This window comes from Pyxicephalus adspersus, chromosome 4 (genome assembly GCF_032062135.1).
Source record: "Pyxicephalus adspersus chromosome 4, UCB_Pads_2.0, whole genome shotgun sequence".
Classification (NCBI taxonomy): domain Eukaryota; kingdom Metazoa; phylum Chordata; class Amphibia; order Anura; family Pyxicephalidae; genus Pyxicephalus; species Pyxicephalus adspersus.
In genome coordinates, this window is record NC_092861.1 from 132,527,724 (window position 1) to 132,550,964 (window position 23,241).

General features: G+C 37.8%; 1 protein-coding gene across 1 annotated transcript; it reads right to left on the reverse strand.

Annotated features, from left to right (window-relative positions):
* Positions 1 to 2,183: 2,183 nt before the first annotated feature.
* SSTR4 (somatostatin receptor 4) lies at positions 2,184 to 7,947 on the reverse strand. Its single transcript, XM_072409666.1, has one exon. The coding sequence runs from the start codon at positions 7,610 to 7,612 to the stop codon at positions 6,455 to 6,457; it is 1,158 nt and encodes a 385-aa protein (XP_072265767.1). The 5' UTR covers positions 7,613 to 7,947; the 3' UTR covers positions 2,184 to 6,454.
* Between the last annotated feature and the right edge of the window lie 15,294 nt (positions 7,948 to 23,241).

Sequence of the window (23,241 nt, forward strand, 5' to 3'; positions counted from 1 at the left end):
ACATTTCAAATTTCATTGGTAACTTCCCCTATGTTCTCTCTCAGATCTCTTAAAACCTGACCCCAACAGTACAGTCACAGAGCTTGAGCTAGGTGTTTGTAAAATACCATAGGATGTTTGACATTAAAGAGAGAGTTCTTTTATTCTGTATATGTTTTAATCTTGGTATGGCTGCCCAAGACCAGCATGGGTATCATACTTACCATTACCATTGACGTAACAGATTACTTTGTCTTAACTAAGCTGCCATTGCCATTGGTCAAACTGATTTCCTTGTCTTTACCAATCATGAGTTTACATGGTATCTGTTCTGCACCCTCTAAAGCAATGTTTCTCAACCAGGGTTCCTCCAGGGGTTGTTAGGGGTTCATTGAGCAATGAGCAATTTGTGCCTGTAAGACCAGTTTATGTGTCATTTTGATATTACAAAACAAGTCCAGCTGAATGAAATTAACTACTACTTGACATGCAATGACCTGTATAAATTAGAACTTTGAGAGATATATAAAAGCTTAGCCTTCCTGAAAGTAAAAATTAGCTACAGGGACAATAAAGTATATATATATATATATATATATATATATTACCCAGTACAATTTTTTTGAGTGCTTTTCTTATACCACTCATATAGGCAGATACCTTATAAAGGCACTCCACCTTAATGGTATTTATCAGATTCCCTCAGTAGACACTAATTGGATCTTTTTTTGCCCAACGACATATTAATATAAAAACTTTTAACTTATTTGCTCCACCCCTACTCTTACTTCCTGGATTTGTGGAAGCTGGACTTGTGACTTCATTCACTTAGCAGCCTAAAGGACACAGACGGCTTCTTAGCAACATGCCAACAAACAGTAAATTGGCTCTGAGGAAGGGGACATGCCCTGGAAATATTGCAGCAGCAGGATCTGTACATAAATACCAGTTATGAATGTTCCAAGCAATGATGTAAGGAGAGTTTGAAGTTGCAGGATAATTATATTTAAATATTTTTAGAAACCTTTTTCAAAAAAGCATGGCAGATCTCTGGGATGAGTGACTTTCATAGGCCCACTCCCATGTAAGCATGTTTTCATTCTATGCTTATTAAAACATAATTTTCATGTTTCATGATGGCAGTGCACTTGTTTTTATGTCTATGTAATAGTTTATCTTACACATAGTTGGGTGTACTGTATGTCTGGGTTATGCCTTGTGTACAGTGATTGTAGTGACTTTTATAGTGATGGTAATTAGGCTGCCTTTACAGAAGTTCTCAGTGGCGAATGCCTTCTTCTGTTGATGGTCATTAATGTGTAACCCATTCCATTGGTTCTCAGTAGTGAATGTTCCCTATTGTTGGCGGTCAGAACATGTCACCTAGTATTATCTACTTAGCAGGGGATTCATGATCAATGGCTCCAAAGTCCATATCTAGTGATGCCTAAGGGCAGAAAAATATGCAGTAACCATTAGCTGGCTTATTATGATTGATCCACTGGGTGGAGATGAATGTATTGTGGTGATATCATTTGTCAAAAACACTATCCATTGCCATGTTGTTTGAGACAAATTGATTTTATTTTGTGTGCCACAATATTGCTGCAGACAGTCATGTCAATGGGTGACCATCAATTGTGCATGTAACTGTAAATGTAAAATTGTCCTGTAACTACACAGATACCATCAGCTAGCAAATCAACCAGCCTAGTTTGTAGCAAACCTTCAAAGTTCTGGTGCCAGTGCATACCATTTGCACACCAGGTTCAAAGATGGATAGGTTGCATGGTTTGCATTGCCTCCACTTATATCTTTTCTCTCTTTTTCTCCCCATAACCATCCAGTGCCTGTTAACTTGGAGACCATTCATGGAAACCTTCCAATGAAGTGCCTGTCTGCCTGTTTCCTTGACAGCTGCACAACTTCATTTCCACCATCAGAAGTTCCAATGAAGACAAGACATTCTCATGTCCTGCTCCTCAAGGTGAGCCTTTGGCCCCAATGGTGACACAGCTTCTAGTCTCTGCTCACTCTGCCTCAGTGTGTATTGATTGTCTAGCCTGTAATTGTTCATAGTTCTGACCCTTGGATGACTTCTCCATCTGGCATTTAAACCTTGACAATGCTTTATTATACAATATTGTATGTGCTTCCTTTTCTTTGTTGCTAATTACAGTATATCTAACCCCCCCCACATTCCAACTTGCAATCTTCGAATTGATTTAATATAATTCTTATATTTATGTTCCATAAATAAAGTGTAAATTTAAAAAGGGAAAACAAAACTGTAGTAGGTCAGATACAAACTAATTTCCAAGTCCAGATAAATTAATTTTGGACTTTGTATGGGAAGTCAAGTCAAAGATAATTCTATGCTCTACAACTTTCCCTAAATTGTAAGTAAAAACTAATTTTTGTGTGTTAAATAGAGTAGGTAAGGATTGGACTTAGGTCGGGTTTATGTTACTGTTTGTGGTCCTGCTGGGGAAATTCACACCGCTATTTGGCCTTTTTATGGTTGTCTGAGTGGGATGTGAAAATGTGAAAATCATCCAATTGAGATTCTTGTTACTATGTTACAACAATCTAAGATTAGACAGTGAAACACAGCACCAAGGATACATACATTTATAGGCATAATTAATACTCTATACAAAACACTATTGGTTTTGTTTTTCCTTCACTTTAAACTATTGGAATGATGACATTGTTATTTTGTATAACATCTAATTCACTTTTCTGTTACAAATGTTCTAATTTATAGTTTTATGTTCAAAGCCCCAGCTGTAATATCAGGTAAAATTCATGAATTACTAGGAAGTGTTGGAGCTTGCTGTTATTCCCTCCAGTTTTCTATTGGTCCATCACAATAATGAACATCTTTATTGTCTGATTTTGCAAACATTGCTATAAGGACTACATAAAAAATGTGCTGGCTGATGTATCTACAAAAGAACATAAAAGGTGGAAACAAAGTGATACATAATAACCAGCATCAGTACATAGGGACAAGCCAAACTGGACACACTTCAAATCTTTCTTGATATGCACAAAGTTTGCAGTGCACAAAGTATAGTTTTTATGAGTGGTGTGCAGATCTTGTTATTCAATTCTGACCATTTAAAGGGATTATCAATCTATTGTCAAACAATGGACATGAAATAGTACACTAACATGGGGTATACCATGCCAAAGAAGGAAAAAAAATCTCTCCACAGAATTGGCAGCTCTTTCTAACAGGTTCAACACACTTGTTAGAGAATATGACTACTGTAAGACAAGTGGCTTAGTTATCCATTTCTCCATGTTGGCTCTTGTGCCCCAGCTTACTAGGAGCAAAGGCTTTGCACTGAATTATGTGTTGTTTCTTATGTCTGGACTTGAATCTGGGTTGCACCAAACCCATGGCAGTGGTGAACCCAAACCCTTTTCCTACCAGTCACAGGTGGAACCTGGAGATTTGAGTCAGCCTTTCGTTTATTAAATATCTTGGAGCAAAAACCTCTTACTTATCTCCTGCTCTCTATACATCAAAGAATTTAAGAGAGAGGGAGGAAAGACAGGACAAGTGTGGCACATTCATAGACATTGCAGGTTTTAAGGGGAAAGTCAAGTCAATTTAAGAATTTCAGGTACTTATTTATTAAAAGGATTTTGTTCCTAGATATAATAATGATATGGCACGTCTATTAGAAGTGAGGGGAAATTTGGACTTTAATTCCATTTTAAGCTGCCCTGCTCCTATTAACTTTATCAAAAATTAACTTTACATACACCTTAATAAAATGTTAAGGGATTCTGATGCATTTATTAAATAGTGATACAAAAACAGTGATACCACACCTATCACACAACATGGTCACACTTACCTCTAAATAGATTTCTATATTATTGAGTAGAAGTTTATCATTGCTCTTCAAACACAGCTTATGCTGTCACTGTCAGTTTAGTCAAATGATATACATAATAACATCACAGCAAACTAATACGTTAATTAGGTCTTTGATGGTAATTTGAGTCACTGACCTGCTATTAAAATTTTCAAGCTTTGCTGCACATGCAATCCCTTTCACATTTCTGAGCCATCAATTACCGACCCAACTGTCCCCTCATTATGACTGACTTTAATTTTTGTAACTAAATGAAATGAATTTACCTAAGGGTCTGCAAAATCTTTTTTTGACAATGTAAAGCAAGGGCTGAGAAGGTTGTTTTTTAAGGTAGATCTATTCCCAAAACCAAAAAAGGCCTTTTGGGGCTCCAAAAGTTTATCTCAACAGGAAGTATAAAATACTTTTTAACAGCAACATGGAAAAAAATCTTTTTGCTAAAATGCTGGAACCTCTATCAGTACTTTTTGCTGTCTGGTTTTATTTTGCATATTTCCCCCATCTTCTTCTCTGGTAAAAGGTTGTTGCATGTGAGAGGGAATTATCTCCATCAGGACAGAGGTTCTGTCCAGATTACATTCTCTTAAAGCATACATACACGTCTGAAAACAGCTGTTTTTAAATACTTTAGATATATTTAATAGCATCACAGTAATTACTCCATTGGGGCTCCATGGGTTGTCCACACAATGGGAATAGACCATAATAACCACCCAATAAAATAATGATGACTTTCATGGTTTAGCATGACTTCTGTCTCTACAAAGCCTACAATGGGCTACAAACAGCAGGTGTAAAAAAAATAACCAATGTTCTAAAACATTAGATTAGATAGCAGAAGAAGTATTTATTATTCTTAAAATATACACTATCATGAAAACTGGAAACAATTCCAAGTGTCTGACTTTTATAGAAATCAAGACATACTGTCTCATTAGTACTAAAAGCCTCTTTCATGTTTCTGTTACTTTGCCTCTATTTTTTGTATAATGCCCTGAATGGTTTGAATATTGTCATTTAACCCCTGCTATTCCCTGTGGATGATCATGTTGAATATTCCAGCCCAAAACTAGTCCTGCTGCATCCTAATAAATATTTTTCCACCATTTACATATCTCTCAGTCGGTGTCTGGCAGCTTAATTTGTACTCTTGCTGTGTGATATTCTTCAGGAGGTCCTTAGGGGGTATGGGCAGAAAAAGACACAGGCAGCCAGGAATAGCAGAACTAAAATGGCCATAGATAGTAGATGAAGGTTGGGAATTGCAATTTAGCAAAAATAGGCAATCTGGTATCTTCGGCTAGGTTTATATCTGTGCTTGTTATAGGCACCTGTGATACCAGGGCAGAGCCTGATTGTCTTATTTAAAGTATTGAAATTCTGCCTAACGTAAAAAAAAAATAATACTGAACCTCCATGTTTCTTGGTGCCTGCCTTAACCTCTTCCTTCCTTGTGCCTACCCTTAACAACCCCCATATACACACTGCCTAAACTTAAACCCACTTTCATAGTTCCTAATCTTAACCAATTTTTACATAGTGTCTAACCTTGTCTAGTATCCACCCTCTTTTTTAGTACCCAACTGTAACCACAAGCTAGCCTATCTTGGACCTAACCTTATACACACCCTCCAGGTAAGTACCTTAAGTACTGTAAGTAGGAAAATGTGATTGGTAAGAAGATTTGACAAACTCAGTGGAAAACTTTCAACCCATCCAACAGTTTCTCCTTGACCAACATGACTTCTAGAAGTCTGCTTCATTGAGCACATAGTACACAGCCCTATTATCTGCCAATCAACTGAAACTCCAATTTTTAGGCACAGACATTTAACATTCATAACGTTTGTAGTCATACAGAAATATGAAACTGAAACACAGTTACCTTTTTATATGATAAAATACAGTTACCTACAGCATCCACTCATTTTACATAATAACTAATATGACTTGAATAAATTGCCATCTAATCGGTTGATAATGGTTACTGTAATTTACACACCAGCATTGCCCTTTCCTTAGTAAAGTGAATCTGTGATCATGGAAGTAATGGAACTGTGATTGCTGTCTTTTTTTAAGGTGCAGACACTGCAGCAATTACTCTGAATGTTCAGTTACTGAAATGGTTTCAGCTTTTACTGACCCCATTCTCTTTTGCAGGTTAATAAGTAGGTGATGGGTCCAGGAGCAGAATGACAGCCCCAGAATCCACACCATTAAAAACAAGGCAGCTTGAGACAATTGAATTATAATTTTTTAAACTGAACCATATTATGGTAAGACTATGATGCAGCAAGTACTAGACACCAAGCACCTGGCAAGAAATTGCTAACTACTTATGACTCCTGAGCTTCAAGTTGAAGACCACTTATGGAAAAATAGGAACATTAGTAAAACTAACAATATAAAGGTTGGGAACATACTTTTGTTTGTTTTTTTTACAATTTATTAAACTCACTGTAATCCACCATCAGTACAAATCAGACACAGATTGGGACACCTGGACAGACATGTAAACCTTAGAACATTTGTAGCATGTGCAGCTAGCAGCAGTTACTTAGAACAAGGCATCTCAGGTTCTGCTATAGGGTAGTGGTCCTTGTGATGGTCCCATGTTTGTAACAAGGGTCAGACTGGAGGGGCTCCTGCTGGAAGTCCAAGGGGTGGTTGTTGCACACCTTACTCTTTAGAGCTGTGGCATAATAATCCACCGGCTCATCTGTTCCGTTCTCAATCCAACGAAAACACACGATCCTTTGGAAGGATCTCTTAAAGTTGTCTGAAAAAAAGCCATAGAGGATCGGGTTGGCACAACTGTTGGCATAACTGAGTATGATGGAGATGTGGTTGATGGTGGCATCCATGTGTGGCAAGAAGAGGTTGAGGAGCTGGACGATGTAGAAGGGCATCCAACAGATGACAAAGACTGTGACCACCATGAGGACCATCCTGGTGATCTTCTTCTCAGACTTCTTCCTTTGCTGCCAGCCTGCCTTCAATGCCACTGCTCTCATTTTGATGATAATGAGGATGTAACATAGACAGATGGCCACCACAGGGAGGAAGAACCCCAGGAGGAAGGTGTAGATGACAAACACAGTGGACCATGTTGGTTGGGGCCACATGAGATTGCAGACCACTACCCCATTCTTGGAGGACTCAGTGTCTGCAAAGATCAGGATGGGGGAGATGACCAAGAGGGACACAATCCACACACAGATATTGATCATCTTGGCCACTGTTGGTCTCCTGTACCTGGCAGCCCTCAGAGGATGGACCACAGCCACATACCTGTCCACACTTAGCACAGTCAGGCAGAAGACACTGGTGAACATGTTGATTCCATCCACACTCAGGACAGTGCGGCACATCCCTGAGCCAAAGGGCCAATGCTGCAGAGCTGCCGAGGCAGCCAAGAAGGGCACACTGAGCATAAAGAGCTCATCTGCAATGGCCAAGTTTAGGATGTAGATGTTGGTGGCAGTTTTCATCTTGGCATATCTCAAGATGACAAAGATCACCATGGAGTTTCCTATCAGCCCAATGAGGCACACGATGGCATAGATGAACTGGATGACTATCATGCTGATATCCCTCTCTGTCTCCACATTGCTGTTGCTGCTGTTCTTACTGATGGCATTAAATGGGTACAGAGTCACAGTCAAGTCCCTGGACTGATTCCATGTGCTCAGAAGGATCTTAGCCTCCACAGGCACCAGGAGATCAGGGGAAGTAGTCATTGTAGGTGTCCCATAGGAATGCAGTGGAGAGCTGCTGCTAAAGCGAAGATCCTCAGCTTGGAATGGATCTGTGTGAAAAGAAGACACAGAGAGGGTGAGAGGAGGGAGGAGAGGGATTTGTGATAGATGATGCAGTGCAGCTTCTTGCAGTGTGTGTCTGTATGTGTGTGAGCTCTGGCTTTTTGTCTTGGCTCCTTCTGTACAAAGTAATCAGCAGCCACTTGCATTAGCTCTAGGCATGCATCACTTCTCCATCACTGGCAACATCATTAGTTGCTTGTGTGGCTGCTATTATTGGCAACCAATCTGATCAGTTCATTGGATTCAGTAAGCTTCCAATAAGATGTGTAGCAGCTGGTTAAGGATTTCAGCACCATGTTAATGGACCACTGCTGGAGAGCATCTCATTCTAGACTCCACTCATAGAGACCATCATAGCTCCCAGATGTGCATTTTTGGTGGGATATAGACCGTCACTTGTTTCCTTTACAATGGTTCCTACTCTGAACTTTGTGTAGTATACATAATACAACTGCCAAAAAAGCTAATCTCATATTAACCTTTTGTTAGCATGACTTGAACTTGCATTGCTTACTTTCAATTTCAAACAGTTGCAAAAATTAGGCTCAGTGCTGCAGTCCACCCTCACTAATCATCACTAATATTTTGATTTTCTATTTTTTCTTTGCAAAATAATGTCATTTGATTGCTATGCTACTTTAAGCTTTATGTAGTATATATAATGTAATTGCCAAAATAGGCTTTTATGTCATAACCTTTTGCTAACATGACTTGCATTGCTTACTTTCAAATAGTAGAGAAAATTAAATTTAGTGCTGCTGTCCATCCCACCCAATCATATATTTTGATTTTCTAACTTATTTACCCAAAATAATGAGATTTAATTGTTATGCTACTATGTTTTAACAAAGTACCAATGTGTTTGGTGGATAATTGGTTGAATAGGCAGATATTATTTAAGGTGTATAAATATCTAATTTATAATATAAATATTTTTTATATTAGCAATATCTGTCTTTTACCAGTTGTATACATTTTCAATAAAAGAGTGCATTGGTTTATGATGCATTGATAGAAATAGGACCTATGTGCTGCAGGTGTGTTTTTTGCTTAAAATATCAAATTTGTATTTTAGGCTTTGTGTGCTCTAGTGTACAATACATGCATTGGTTGCCATTAATTGTTATTTGCACCTTGCCAGTGTACTACAGCCGATGGGTTGCAGTGCAATTATAAAAATGTTTCATACACTCTATTGGTGTGCAATGCATCAAATCATCTGCTATGTGCAAATCTTCCCATGTGCACTGCGATTAACACATGTACATGTGCACATCTGTATTGTGAACAAGTCCTTACTGTATATGGGGACAATGCAAGAGAACACAAGTGTAGGTCTGCTAGGGCAGACTTTATCAACCTTATTATCATAGGGGAACCCTTGAAATCATTTTCAGATCTTAGGGAACACCTTTTATGATTATTATATCCACAGCTCACAGTACATTAGTGTGGTAGTCAGTAGAGAAGAATGTTACATTGCTTGCCAGTGGGGGAAGGTCACCCCTACAGATTTCCAAAAAGATCATTGATGTCAGTTAAACTGACCAGACATTTCTCATTGGAACACCTAGCAACCTCTGGAGGAACCCTGGATGAGGAACATTATGTTAAGAGTATCACATCACAAATACAGTTACAAAGTTACAAAATGTAGTTACACATTTATAGCAACTGGAGCAGCAACAAATTGATAGGATTCAGCTTTTAGGTACTGTACTTTGAAACCTGAAATATAATCGATTGCTATTGCCAAACTATTTGGAACTATCTCCAAATTCTTTGTATCATCTGCACACAATGCACTTTAATTGTGCTGAGACCTGTGGTTCTACACCAGTTACAAAGCAAAAGCCTGGAGAAGTTAGCGTTTGCAATGCAATGGATGTACTATATTGCATGTGAAATATTTCAGGAACACAAAGCAATCTTTGAGTGATGATAAACAGTACAGTTTAGTCATTTGCTAATTAAGTTTAAAAACCACAGAAACAGAACTTTATTTCCTTTCTGAATCGGATCTAGCTTCTGCTGAATAATTACTAGTCTCCATTTAATCTAATCACCATCACCATGGCAAATTAATTTTATATATGTCTTGTTCACAGTGTATCAGACAGCATCAGTCCAAATGTCTACTAATATGAGGCTTATACAACAATACACAGTATTAGGTTAGGATGTAGGATTTTTATTTCTGTTTTTTCCATAATAAGTGTAATAGATTCATTTATTTTAATGAAGGGGCCCAGGATATAGTTTTAGTTCCTTTATATGTAAACTGTCTATGTTGTTTGTGCAACCAATCACATTAATATTATCCAGTACTTATATAGCACTGACATATTACACAGCGCTGTACAAAGTCCATAGCCATGTCACAAGCTCTCCTTCAAAGAGGCTCAGAATCTAATGTCCCCAATATAGTCATATGTCATTAACACAGTCTAAGGTCAATTTGGGAGCAAGCCAATTAACCTAACTGCATGTTTTTGGAATGTGGGAGGAAACCCACGTGAAAATGGGGGGAATATGTGAACTCCATGCCCTGGCCAAGATTTGAACCTGGGACCAAGGGCTGCAAAGGCTGAATTGGTTGAATAGGAACGCGTTCCATCTGCTTTAACAAGTATAGGAGAGCAGTTGAACGTATTCTGAAAGACGGGGTGATCCATAATTATTTGCAACATGTGGCTAGAGAACTGCAACCACTTACAAGAATGTTTCAACAAATGCTCCTATATACATATCAATACATTCTCCTCACCACTTTTCCATACACTGGGGAATGTTCACACTAGTAGTATTCGCTGCTCAGAACTTCTTGCAAAAATCAAAAATTGTTATCATTAGACTGAATAGGTCTTTTCTCTATCCTTCAAATTGCAGGTGGATGGTAATGCCATTTTTTTTTTTTTTTTGCTACATGCAGTTTACAAGGGTGGTTTGCCACCAGTTGCCCCCATGTACATAAATTGAAGCTGCTTGTCACCGTTTATGCAAACATTTTTAGGTGTTTGCGGGTGGTTTTGTCAAGTCATTGCAATTCAAAGAAAAAAAACTGTCGCTTTGATACCCCTGCTGGGTGCCAAATGTTTGAAAGTAGGTGCTTGAGGACACTAAACCCAGCAGTAAAATACAGCTAATCTGAACATGCCCTAATGGATAAAACTGAGCATCTTGGAGTAATTGACTGCACATTTGTCAACTGTCCATATGAATTTAGCCCTAAGGCTTAAGGTGGAATACGTTAGTCAGATTGTGAGTCACAATCTTCTGTAAGTGGTGGTGAACCACAATGAGTTCTCCCATAAGGTTGCAATTCATTTATTTCAGTGGAGTTAGTAAAGCAAAATGGTTCAAAAGCAACAATTATAGCTGAGACCTACTGAGCACAGCTCCATGGAAGATGTATTTACCCCTATTGACATTTGCTGCAAGGAAAATAAAACTTTTACAAAAAAAATGTATATTAAAGTGGAGCCCTCACTGAACCCACACTGGGTGGCATTTCATTTGGTAAACGTACTATATATCATAAATAGTTTGTTTTTTCATCTTTGTAGTGCGGCTGATCACCTCCAACTTTTTGATCAGCCACTTCTTGTCTACATGCTGTGACATCAGGAGCACATTATTGTTATTGTTATTGCTTTGGACCAATTCCTAATTAGGGCTGTGTACACACGTTTAAAAATTGGCAATGGAAAGGATCTTTCATAAATCCTTTCCAACGACAAAAGTCTGAATGATGCATAAACAAGCGCTGTACATACAGCTCTGTTCTATGGAGACGGGAGGGGGAAGAATGATAGAGCAGCACCCCGCTGTGCTCTCTCCCCTTCACTTCCATTATGATCATTCGTGGAGCTGCCAGGATGGATCCATGAATGGTGTTGGACAACCGGTGTACACACATCAGATTCCCATCCTATATCAGCCCTGAAATGATTACGAGACGAGAATCATCTGACGTGTGTACCTAGCCTAAGACAGAGGTGAACCATGCTGTGCCATATGCATTGGTGTGGCAGCTTGTAGCCTTAACTAGTGTATATGGCCGGGTGACAACACAGAAGACAGGTATTACCCAAGATCTTGAACACGTTTTCATGACATAGCTTTTTACTAAATGTTGTAGAGGTAAAAATATGAAAGGGCTCTGATATCCATTGGATGTTTGTACGAGACTTAAGGCATTGCTCTGATGTTCATGCTTTGCAGCCCTAAGATTATTATAAGATTTCGGTTTTTGGGTTTAGAGCTAATAGTTGCTTTTTTAGCAATCAGTAGAAACAAGGCAAAGAAATGTTCATTGCAGGAAATTATGTGAAAAGTGATAGATGAACAAAACTACTAGCGCTGTACTATTCTGTTCTATGGAGTAGAGAGGGGAGAATGAGTGAGCAACACCCAGCTGTGCTCCCCTCCCTTTGATTTATAGTGATCGGTTCAAGTCTGTCATTCATAGATCTATCCTGATGGATCCATTTACGATGTTGAGTGATTTCTGTACACATGTCAGATTCTTGCCTGAGACAAGCCCGACCGTTCATATTGGGTGAGAATAATCTGACATGTGTACATAGCCTTGGACACTGTATCATACAGCTGGTATTCATACAGTAGAATGGAGACCAGCTGGGAGCCATAGATGACACCAGAACCCCTGCCTGGGACCACCATTGTACTATAAGTCTGCTCCTGTTAGCACAGTGTGATTTCCTCTCCACCTAGACTCATTACAGCAAGAGTGTTCAGTATGAAATGTATGTACACAATGAGATCTTTCTTACAGTACTGGGATCATTTATTTGTCATCTCTCTGAACAATTGCTGAGTGTCAGTGAATCAAAATACTCTATTACTGCTGATGGAAAAGTGTCTATGTGGATTCCAGGCAAAGAAATTCTGACTTTAAAAGGAACAAATCTTTTTGTAAGGGTTGATTGTATGGCTGTAGTCTTGATTCTGGTTTCACTTCCTAGCAAGGGACAAGCATGCAAGACAGGAGCTTTGCAGAATATTGCATTCCCTTTCCAGTTCAATGACTTGCAGGGTTGTAGCGCCAAGCAGCATGGTGGCTCGGAAATTAGCACTTTGGCCCTTGCAGCGCTCAGGCCCAGGTTTGAACCCTGGCTCAGACACTTTCTGCATGATATTTGTGTGGGTTTTCTCCCACATTCCAAAAACATGTGGTTAGGTTAATTGGCTTCCCGCACATTTACCTTAGACTGTATTAATGATATACTGTATAACTATGGTAGGCACATTAGATTTTGAGCCCCTTTGAGGGACAGCTAGTGACATGACTATGGATTTTGTAAAGAACTATGTAATATGTCAGTGCAATATAATACTGGATAATAATAATAATAAAGATTACCATGAAAGTTAAATTTGGATACTTAAAAGCCAAGACAACAGGCCATCTAACAATCTTAATAAACACATTCAGATCAAAGGGACATAGTATTTTAAAGTGCAAAACATATCTTATATATATATTTACTTATGATATAATGCTAACAAAAGTGTTCATAAACCGGAAGCTATGTTGGGGCATGGGCATAGCTTAGTACAGAAAGAAAGGATAAACCACAAAGCTGTGAGCTAATATTGTACCAAGGGTTTTGGACCCTCCAGTGGAACCAACAGGGTTGTAGTGGGGCAGGCACTTGTGGGTTCTTTTTTCAGGAATGGGCAACATGGATCTGCCACAGACACACTGAGTCGTTTCAGTGCCATGGTTAGTACTGTGCCCCCTCTTCAACTACACCCCTGGGAACCACACAATCTTTACCGACATTCTCACCCATGCATAGACTCCCACTAGAGCATTGTCACACGAACATTGTCCCTGTTGGAGTGGAATCTTCAAATATGTCAGAATCACCATGTAAAATGCATAACAAAGCAAGATCGCAGGTTGAAATGAAACACCTAAGAGAGTCAATGAGTGTAAACCTCATTTAGTGATTTTTCTTTTATTAGTAGAGTTAAAATACACTTTAACTTGTTTTAGAGAAAAAAATATCACACCTCAACCAAGGCAGTTCATTATATTCTCACCACTACCAGACACCTTTTTGGCTTAAATTGAAAACCAGCCACCTGCCCTTAAAATGTATGACATTGAAATGGATTTAAAAAATGAAATGTTAGACTACCAGTATTAGGAAAAGGCAACATCTAACATGGAATATATGAGAGTTATCTCAGGATTCATCACGTCAATGCAAAATCTATTGTTAATCTTAATTTTTATGTTTTAATAGACATGAGATGCTTGGTTTATGCTTGGACATAACCTTGATTTTGGCCATTGTTTTCCTTTATCTGATATTATTACTTATCTGGGATTATAAGGTACAAGAGTTAGTTTGAAACTTTGTTAGAGGTAAGAGTTTATGAAACCAGAGAAAAGAGGGTTTTTTGGCAGAAAATTTATCATTTAATTCAGTATGCAAATGAGCTAGACAAAGTTTAGCTATCACATTATTGGTGTTATAGCATAAAATCAATTCAGATAACATAAGGTGGTGGGAGGGTAACGGTGTTTTAATCCCCAAAGCCTTTCTCCAACTGACTTCTTCAGGGCTATTGCTATAAGGTTTAAAAAAACAACTTTAAATCATTTTTTTTATAATATGTATATTAAACACCTAATTGTATAGATAAGCATTCAGTACAGGATGTTTTTTATGCTGCCAAGTGTGTAGAACATGGTTTAATTTCTGTAAATCCAGCACTAGCTCTGCACTCAGTTTCTGTAATTTATGCAAGCCCAGAACTAGCTCAGAACTTAGTTTCAGTCATTTCTGTATGCCCAGCACTAGCTCAGCTCTGGTACCATATCAGATAGGAGAATTGGGGGCTGTATCCTTCCACTAGGTCCTTCTAATGACTGATTAGAATTAGAATTCAGATGTGTATATGTGTATATTCTGCAATCCTGCTATTTAAGTCCATATTTTAAATATTTATGAAATCCTTGAGTACTAGATTTACACATGCATGATATATAAACTTTATATTATATATTATATTTGATGCATTATTTTTTTTATATTCACCTAAAACATATTTTAGTCCAAAACAAACTTCACAAATCATGATAATATATGAAAAAACAATACATTCCCTTTACATAATGTTGGCTCAAAGTTTACAAAAAATATTATCCTTAGGAAAGGTAATCAATCATTTTTCCTCTTTGGCTTAAGGACATCCGACATACGGATGACTCCTAAATACGAACAGGATACGAACGGCGGTTTGCATGACTTGCAGAAGAAATCTTTTGCTAAACACAGCTGAGGTTGTGTGTGCTGAGCTGATCTGTAACACCTTGTAACTCTTTAATGACCTAGACAAACTCTGCAGTTGTTTCTTTTTGCATATCAAAGCACAGCTTTCTCCATAAGGTAATGAATGTCTAGGCTTCATAAAGACTTTTTTTTTTTTTTTTTGCTTTGTTTGTGATTAACTCACAGTGAGGATCTTATACAGTAACTGACACCATGCTGCCTAATAATGTGTTGAGACAAACATCTGTCCTAATTACATTTATTAAAATAATGTACTTCTTCTGACAAAAGAAGACAAATTCAACTTAAGAACAAACCTACAGTCCTATCTCGTATGTAACCTGGGTACTGACGGTATATACTCAAACATGATTAAAATGTATGCATATTTTTATTTTTGTTAATGATTTTCTCCTATGTTTGGAATTATTACATTAAAAATGTTACTGAAAAAAGTTAGCAATGGAATTTCCAATATAATAATAATATAATTTCCAGCATTTTTTTTTTTTTGCTGTAATAATTAACGTAAATTAAGTGATTTCTGACATTAATGCAGACCATGTGAATTTGTTTTTTTAGTGCAGTAGCAATACCTATATTAGCTATGAACATTTTAGAAACCTGTAGTCAAAAATACAAATTCTGATTGGTTTTGTTTATTTATTTTATTGTTTCGTACAGAATCTGGTCAGAAAACTCCAATAGAGTGCCCATAAATTTAAAGAGATTAGTCTTAATAATATATTTCACCAAAGAAGAAAATTTTTACATCATAGTTCATTGTAGGGAACCCATTTGATGGGGCAAAAATGTTAGAATATAAATATTGGGTTGGGATTTAGGTTTGGTTGGATGCCTTTGCTTTAAATCAGACATTTCTGGCTTCACCAACGGCAATTGATATCCATTACCCATAACTGTTCAGCATAAAGGCTTAAACCCAGATTTAAGTTCATTTTGTAAGCCTTAGTGCAATACAAGTGCAATACAAGGGAACATTGTGTGAATATGAGCCAACAAAATCTGGCTCTAACTTGCACTCTGAAATAGAATCATCCGAATGTAGCTCATATTGAAGCCAGGTAAGAATCCAAGAGTGGGATAAATCATGAACAATCTGGGATTGTAGAATGCCTTTAGTTAAACTTTTCAAACAATATACTCTATTATCTAAAAAAAGCAGTGCAGACAATGTAGCATACCTCCATTCATTCACAAAGGATCTTTAGTTCAAATATTATTGTTGGTCTAGTTTACATTTAGCATTGTAGGACCTGAAGCATGTTCCATTCTATAAATGGGGAAGTGGATGTACATGGAGAGAATACCATCAGCAGTGCTATCCAAGATACAAACCAGACTGCACACATGCGACATTTTCCACCTTAAGATATTCCAAGCACACAGATCACTGTCAATAAATATAGGATTATATTTAGAAGCAGTATTTGACATTTACAGTTTACTTTTATTTTTAAAAATACAACTATTTCCATAAAAACCTATAAAGATACAATTATCTTTATAAAAATATTAGTAGCTAGTCAAGTTCAACTGAACTTGTTCTTGTAATGTTGAATATATTTCATAGCTTTCAGTAGCTTCAATTGTTCTACTGATGAAGCAAACTACCCCAGCACTTATAGCCACACAGTTACATAGTAGGTTAGGTTGAAAAAAGACATAAATCCATAAAGTTCAACCACCAGGGAAAAAAACATATCCCAGATATAGAACAAACATCTTATTCCAATCACCATGGAATGTGCTGTACAGGTTGCCCCCCTGGCATGTGACATGGGATTACCTGAGGTGCAGAGTTTAAGTTACTTCTGGTCTTCACCAGAGCATTTTACAAGGAATGATTGGCTAGTGACTCTGGCGGTAACCAGACTTCTTCGCTGCAAGGAGGTCACCAGGTCAAGCTCCAGGCTTTCTCCACCAGGGATAACAATGATCAGATAGCTTCAGTGTAGGAATGGCTTACCAAACAGAAACACATTGAGTCAAGGCAGAGTGGTAAAACAGAGGTTCAGGGTGGGTTACAACCAAAGCAAAATTGTGTAACAGGCTGAGGCCAGAGCAAGCAGCAACCAAGGAAGGTCTTGTAATAGCCTGAGGTCCGGGCAGGTAGCAATCACAGGCAAAGTCAAAGTCAAGCCAAGGTCAAAATCAAGAATACCAGAATCAAAACATGCTGGGCAGAATAGCAGATGACATGCTGAGGATCCAGCAACTCGAGCTTGAGAACTAGAAGCCAGGAGGCTTGACTAGAAGCCAATAGTAAGATAGAATCATGATCAGAAACAAATCTGTTTATTGGCTGTAGGACATACTGTTTATCACCCTCCAGCTGTGTGTTAGGGATTAAGAATTCAATAACATGAATATGACTAAAGGAAAGCTGGGGATGCTTCAAGTTGCAAAACATCCTCAGCAAGTACATTTTTTGGAACCACCCTGTTCTAATAACATAATCCAATCCTTGGTGTCAGGAAGTCTGCAAAATTTGGTATTCTGTCTTTAAATGACATGGATGAAGGAGCAAACTGTTGTCAAAATGCCAGGGCAGAGATGTTAAACAGGATTAGCGGTATAAGACAGATAACGTTGCAAACCAAATGTCCTCTCTGTCCAAAATATGACCCTTTTTGTCGTTTTTCATAAACTGCTGTCAGAAAACTGCTGGTAGAACTGATGACTTGGCTGTGATATGGTGAGGACGTGCTGAGGATGGTAAGAGTTATGTAGCACAAGGATTCTAAATTCTTTGTTGCCTATTTTATTAAGGTGATTGCATTGTAGTATAAATTTACTGAACCGGAAACATCCAGCCAGCATTTTTAGGACAGGAGGTCAGCAATGACAGCCTACATATTTTACTCAGGACAAATTTCCAGTACCACTTTCTACTGCATAAAAACATTCTGCTGGCTTGCACTTCTACCTGAAGGGAGCTTATGTGAGTTCATGTATTCCCCACCTCCCCTCTGGTGCGGAGTTCCTACATTGATCCGCTGTAAACCAGACTACCAACTGGAGCCAATTACTGTGGCTCTGTAATATCCAGTTACATGTTCTGGTATCTCATTCTAAAATGCAGTCGCAGCAAACGCCTAAGGTCAGAAAAATATTTCATTCCAATTATCCCTTTCACCCCTTATATTTTATTATTTTATACATTTATTTTATATATATATATATATTTTAATATATTTATTCCTTATATAAAGCTCTGTTGCAGAAATCAATGGCAGAAAAACGTAACAAAATACTTAGCTTTTCCATCTCTTAGAACAGTGGTCCCCAACCTTTTGGACATCATGGACCTCTAACCCGTGTGTCACTCAAAGGGGAAGAAACTTCCTCCAGCATGACGTCATGATGCCACAACCTGCCCACTCCAGAGACACAACCCGCTCGCCACCCTGAGCCTGCAATGCATACGGGTGAAATGGTCTGAAGTTCTGGCTGGTGTGCCCCCCTGGTAGGGTTCTTCCCCTGAGCCTGCTGGGCGGTGCACCAGCCAGAGCCGTGGACCACCAAAATTTTCAGACCACAGGTTAGGGACTGCTGTCTTCGAACACTAAAGGCCACAGTAGTCACATTTAGTTCTGTATGAAAAATCACTGAGAACGGGATTATTTCTGCTTATCTGAACAGTATTCAGCAAAATGGGCAGTGGGAAGGGGGAAAGAGTTTTCTACTGTGGCAGAGAATTTAAAAAATGCAACATCATTTTAGTGTTATGACAAATAGAAGAAAGTATACAAAAATGTGTCCTTTGTATATACATGTATTACCGCTAGCTAAAACCGACTGTGAAAATATGTTTTTTTAATACTGTTTTTTACCGCTTACCTCTCAAGCAAGCTTTTAAAAATAGTATTAAACCCGAGCTTTACTTTACTCAAAAATAAATAAATGGAAATGACCACTCATAGGCTTCTTTTTATAATTTATTTATCCTTGGTTTAGATAAGCTTCAATGTATACATGAACATACTGTAAGGTATGTCTCTAGTAGGGATTATTGTTTACAATTACCCATCAAAGGCAAACCAGATATTCAAAAGTACTAGTGTCTATAAGTAGTAGTCTAGTAGTAGTCTAGTGTCTATAAGTACAAAAGAGCAGAATTACCATAATTATTTTATGTCACCAGACAATGAAAAAGTAAAATATAACAAGTACTGATGGCTTTGTTGTTAGCAAAAAGTTCTGAGAATAGCTTGGACACCAAGTAAATTAAACCACAGTATTCTTTACCAAATCAAACCTCAAACCCAGTTCTTTCACTTTAAGCCCAGATAATGAAGTTGAAGCTTTCTGATTGTGGACATTACAATTTAATTTATTGGAAAACAATTATGTTGAAAAGGGAAACAAAACAAGGTGAATAGAGTGGATGGTTTTAGTTTCAAAAAAACAAATATTGAGAAGACTTTAGACCAAAGAGAAGACAGATCATTTTAGAGAAACATTATTCATATGGACAGAACTTATTAATAAAACTGCAAACCATAGGTAGTGACAGAAGGATTTTTTTACTGTTGTGTGTGCTCCCGAGGAGCTTCAACATATGCCTGCCAGCACTCATGAGTCTGTGTACAGAAACGATACAAAATTGGCATAACCTGTTGTATGCTATTGCAAAACACAATAATTATCTTTTTTTATTATTTTCAGCCTAATGCCAGGATGTTCCTCCTGTGCCTCAACATTGGTATAAATTGTCAGTAAGAGAAAACTGTAATACAAAGCCAATTTTGGAAAATATAACTGCTAAATATGCATCATGTAGGAGGGAAAGAGAAGAGAACGGCTCTTTGTGGCAACTTATGTATTTTATATAATAATCACATATAACAACCTGATTTCAACATAGTTTACCTAGTTTCTAAGACCATACAAAAAGTGTCATAGATAGTCAAGAGCTTGAAATCTTATCTCAGAATAATACTAAATTACAGGGTTGTCTCTGTTTCCCGATTCGGTTCGCCATACGGCTTCCTCAGGCGATAGTAGAGACCGCATTGATGTAATTTAGTTCGACAATTTTGATGTATGGGTAATGTTTGTGGAGTTGGTATGGATGATTAAATTGTTATGAAGATTAAGGACAAACCAAGAGGATGTTGGTTTACAATGGATTTTTTATATAGACTCAATGGTGGACTCAATGGTCTGAATATGTAAAAGGGTCAGGGTGCAGTGAGGAAAAGGACAGAGTAACTGCTGATCTCTATCTCTGTTTAACCAGTAGAAGTTACTCTGTTCTATCCCACTGGATTCTGACCAGGCAACTTGGCAACTACGTTTTGATAAGAATCCAAATTCTTTTGGGTTTTTCATTTAATGTCTACCGCTGAAAATGCATGCTGGAAATATATTATTATAGTTTGATTATGTTGTTGTTTTGTTGTACTATTAGTGTTCTTTACCAGTTGCACCACTAAGAAATTTTTGCCAAAGGGAATGCTATCAAGTTTGCTCATTGAGCAGTTTAAGCAAATTTTGCATGAAAAAAATCTATTATATTATTATCTATTATAAAAAATATTATTTGAAGAAGGAAAAAAAACTAAATACATTTTTTGCCAAGAACTGACCCAGGATAGATGAAATGAATTTCTATCATCCTCATGAGTCCTTTAAAGCCAATTGTAAATTGTAAAACCACATTATTATTGTCTTTCAACTCTAATACCTTTTGCCAAAATTGTAACAGAAATCTCCCAAAGTGAGCCTAAATTTTGACTAATAAAAACTTCCAATTTTACTCATCTCCTAATATGATTAACTAAAGTAAATAAAGATTGAATTTTTTATTTTATTTCATATAAAAATACAGTCATCTCAGGTAAACTTTTTTTAAACTGTGTCAAAATACTCCGACACAGCCAAGCATGTGAAACTCCAATGCAATGGTTGGCCCAATTTAGTGGTTTACTTTTTCGGACCATGTTTTGTCTATTGAGAGAGCAATGGACCTGATTTATTAAATTCTCCAAGACTGGTGAAGATAAACTATCATGGGAGAACATGGGTGATCCAACAAATTTGCATTAGATCTGGTTTAGGATTGAAACATTGAAGCCACACTAATAGCAAAAGATTTTTAAGAAATCCATTCCTGGTTTGCTCGATCACCCAGGTTCTCCAATGATAGCACTGGGGAACGCATTTTTGTTAGATCTTGTTTTTTACTAATTTTTGGGTGGTGAATCAAGAAATGACCCCGTTTTTTGAAACCACATCCAGGTTTTTTGATACAGGGTACCCTCTATTTTTGTCAAAAAACATACAAATTTTACATACAATGAAAAAATAATGAAATAATAACTTGAATGTACTATACAAAGGATTTATTGTTACTCTATGACATTTTTTTTTTCAGTAAAACATTTGAAAATGAATCGGGCAAGCAATTAAGGTAAAAATTTACATTTATATTGATGCTCATATTGCAACCAAGCATTTTGTAGCTTTCCAAGAGTTTCTGGACAATTACTGTGTAATTATTTGTTTGTGTGTTTCCAAGAAAGCCCTTGACAATGGCTTTGAATGATAACCAAACATTCTTTTGGACTTCTGACATTGTCCTAATGAAATGTTCATCTTTGATGAGCTGCCGAATCTGTGGACCATCAAACACACCTGTCCAAGGAAATGACAAAATGAGGTACTTGAAACAATCCCGCTAAGTTGGCAAAGCTTTAACAAACTGCTTCATCAGACCCAGTTTCATGTGCAGAGGCGGGAATATAATATTCTTTCTATCAACAAGAGGCTAATGTAGAATGTTTGATTTTAGGGTAGATCTTGGAGGCCAATTCCTTTCCACCCAATGCCTCTCACAAGCTCTGCTGTCCCACATGCACAGATAACAGGGATGCTTGGGGTAACCGCATTGCTGACCAAGAAGGAAGCATACCATTTTAAGGTCAACTCAGATGACCCAATTGTGTTGGTGATATTGCAACAACTCAATGACTCTCCTTATGTCTGCATATTCTTCACAAAGAGAAACTGAATGGACAACTGGGACTGATCCAAATATTTTGCCATTGTAAAGGAGGACACACTTTAAGCTCTGCTTTGAGCTATCGATGAATAGTCACCATTCAGTTGAGTTATAGATTGGAATTCCCAATTCCATTATTAACCTCCCTAACGGTTCATTTCTTTCCGGTTTTATATGTCTAAAATCGGTACATTGTGTTTCCTGAAAATGTATTTTACAGTATAATATAATAGTATGAGTATAATAAAATTTTAAACACAAAATCATTTAAAAACAATAAATTGAATAAATTAAAAAATCTATATATTAACCCCCCTAGCGGTATTTCCGAGTGTGACTCGGGATGGGTAAAATTGCAAAAAGCGGTAACCCCGAGTCACACTCGGGGTAACTTTGGGGGTCCCTCTTACCTTAGCCCCACGCTCCAGGGGCGATCGCACGATCCCGCTGTGATGGCGGGGCGCTTCTCCGTCGGGGGGCATGGCCAGGCGGGAAATTTAAAAGCAGATCACGGAGTAATCTGCTTTTAAATACCGCCCTGGTCCCCACCAAGTTACTTTGTATTGAATGCAATACAAGTGGATTTTAAATTTCCCGTCCCGCCCGGCCGCTACGTACACGCGCACCTACGTCACAAGAAGAAAGAAGACGGAGATCACGGAGCTGGATGACGCGGGACCCCAGCGGATCAGGTAAGCACTGTATTTACTAACCTTCCATAGGTGTTCCAACACCGACTCGGGGTTAACACTTTTAGCAACTTTTTTCTACCCCGAGTCACACTCAGGGTTACCGCTAGGGAGGTTAAACCAGGTATGTTATGTCAATACACAAAGCCACTTTTAGTTCTAAAGTACTGCAGAAATGCAAATTCTCTGGTTCGAAAGTACAATACCTTTGTTCCTCTTTCAAGTAAGTTTTTCCCACGCAGTCTTGATGCTAGGAGTTCTGAAGCCTTCTTTGTTAGTCCCAATTCATGGGCCAAATCACTCAACTCATGCTGATCAGATCGCTTATGAACAGAGTCCTCTTCAATTTCAAACTCTTCATTATCGCGGTCACCTAGTTCATCACCATATTCAGGTTCTTCAAAAGAGGGTAGTGTAACGAAAACCAACATTGGGATTTCATCTGAATGAGCCATTGGGCGTATAGCCGATGGTAGGCTAGGATACACTAAGTTACATTTATTTTTCCTGTTATATGCT

What these genes read in the sequence shown, in the direction of transcription:
- SSTR4 (XM_072409666.1), bottom strand. Translation starts at nt 7,612, where the DNA reads ATGACTACTTCCCCTGATCTCCTGGTGCCTGTGGAGGCTAAGATCCTT.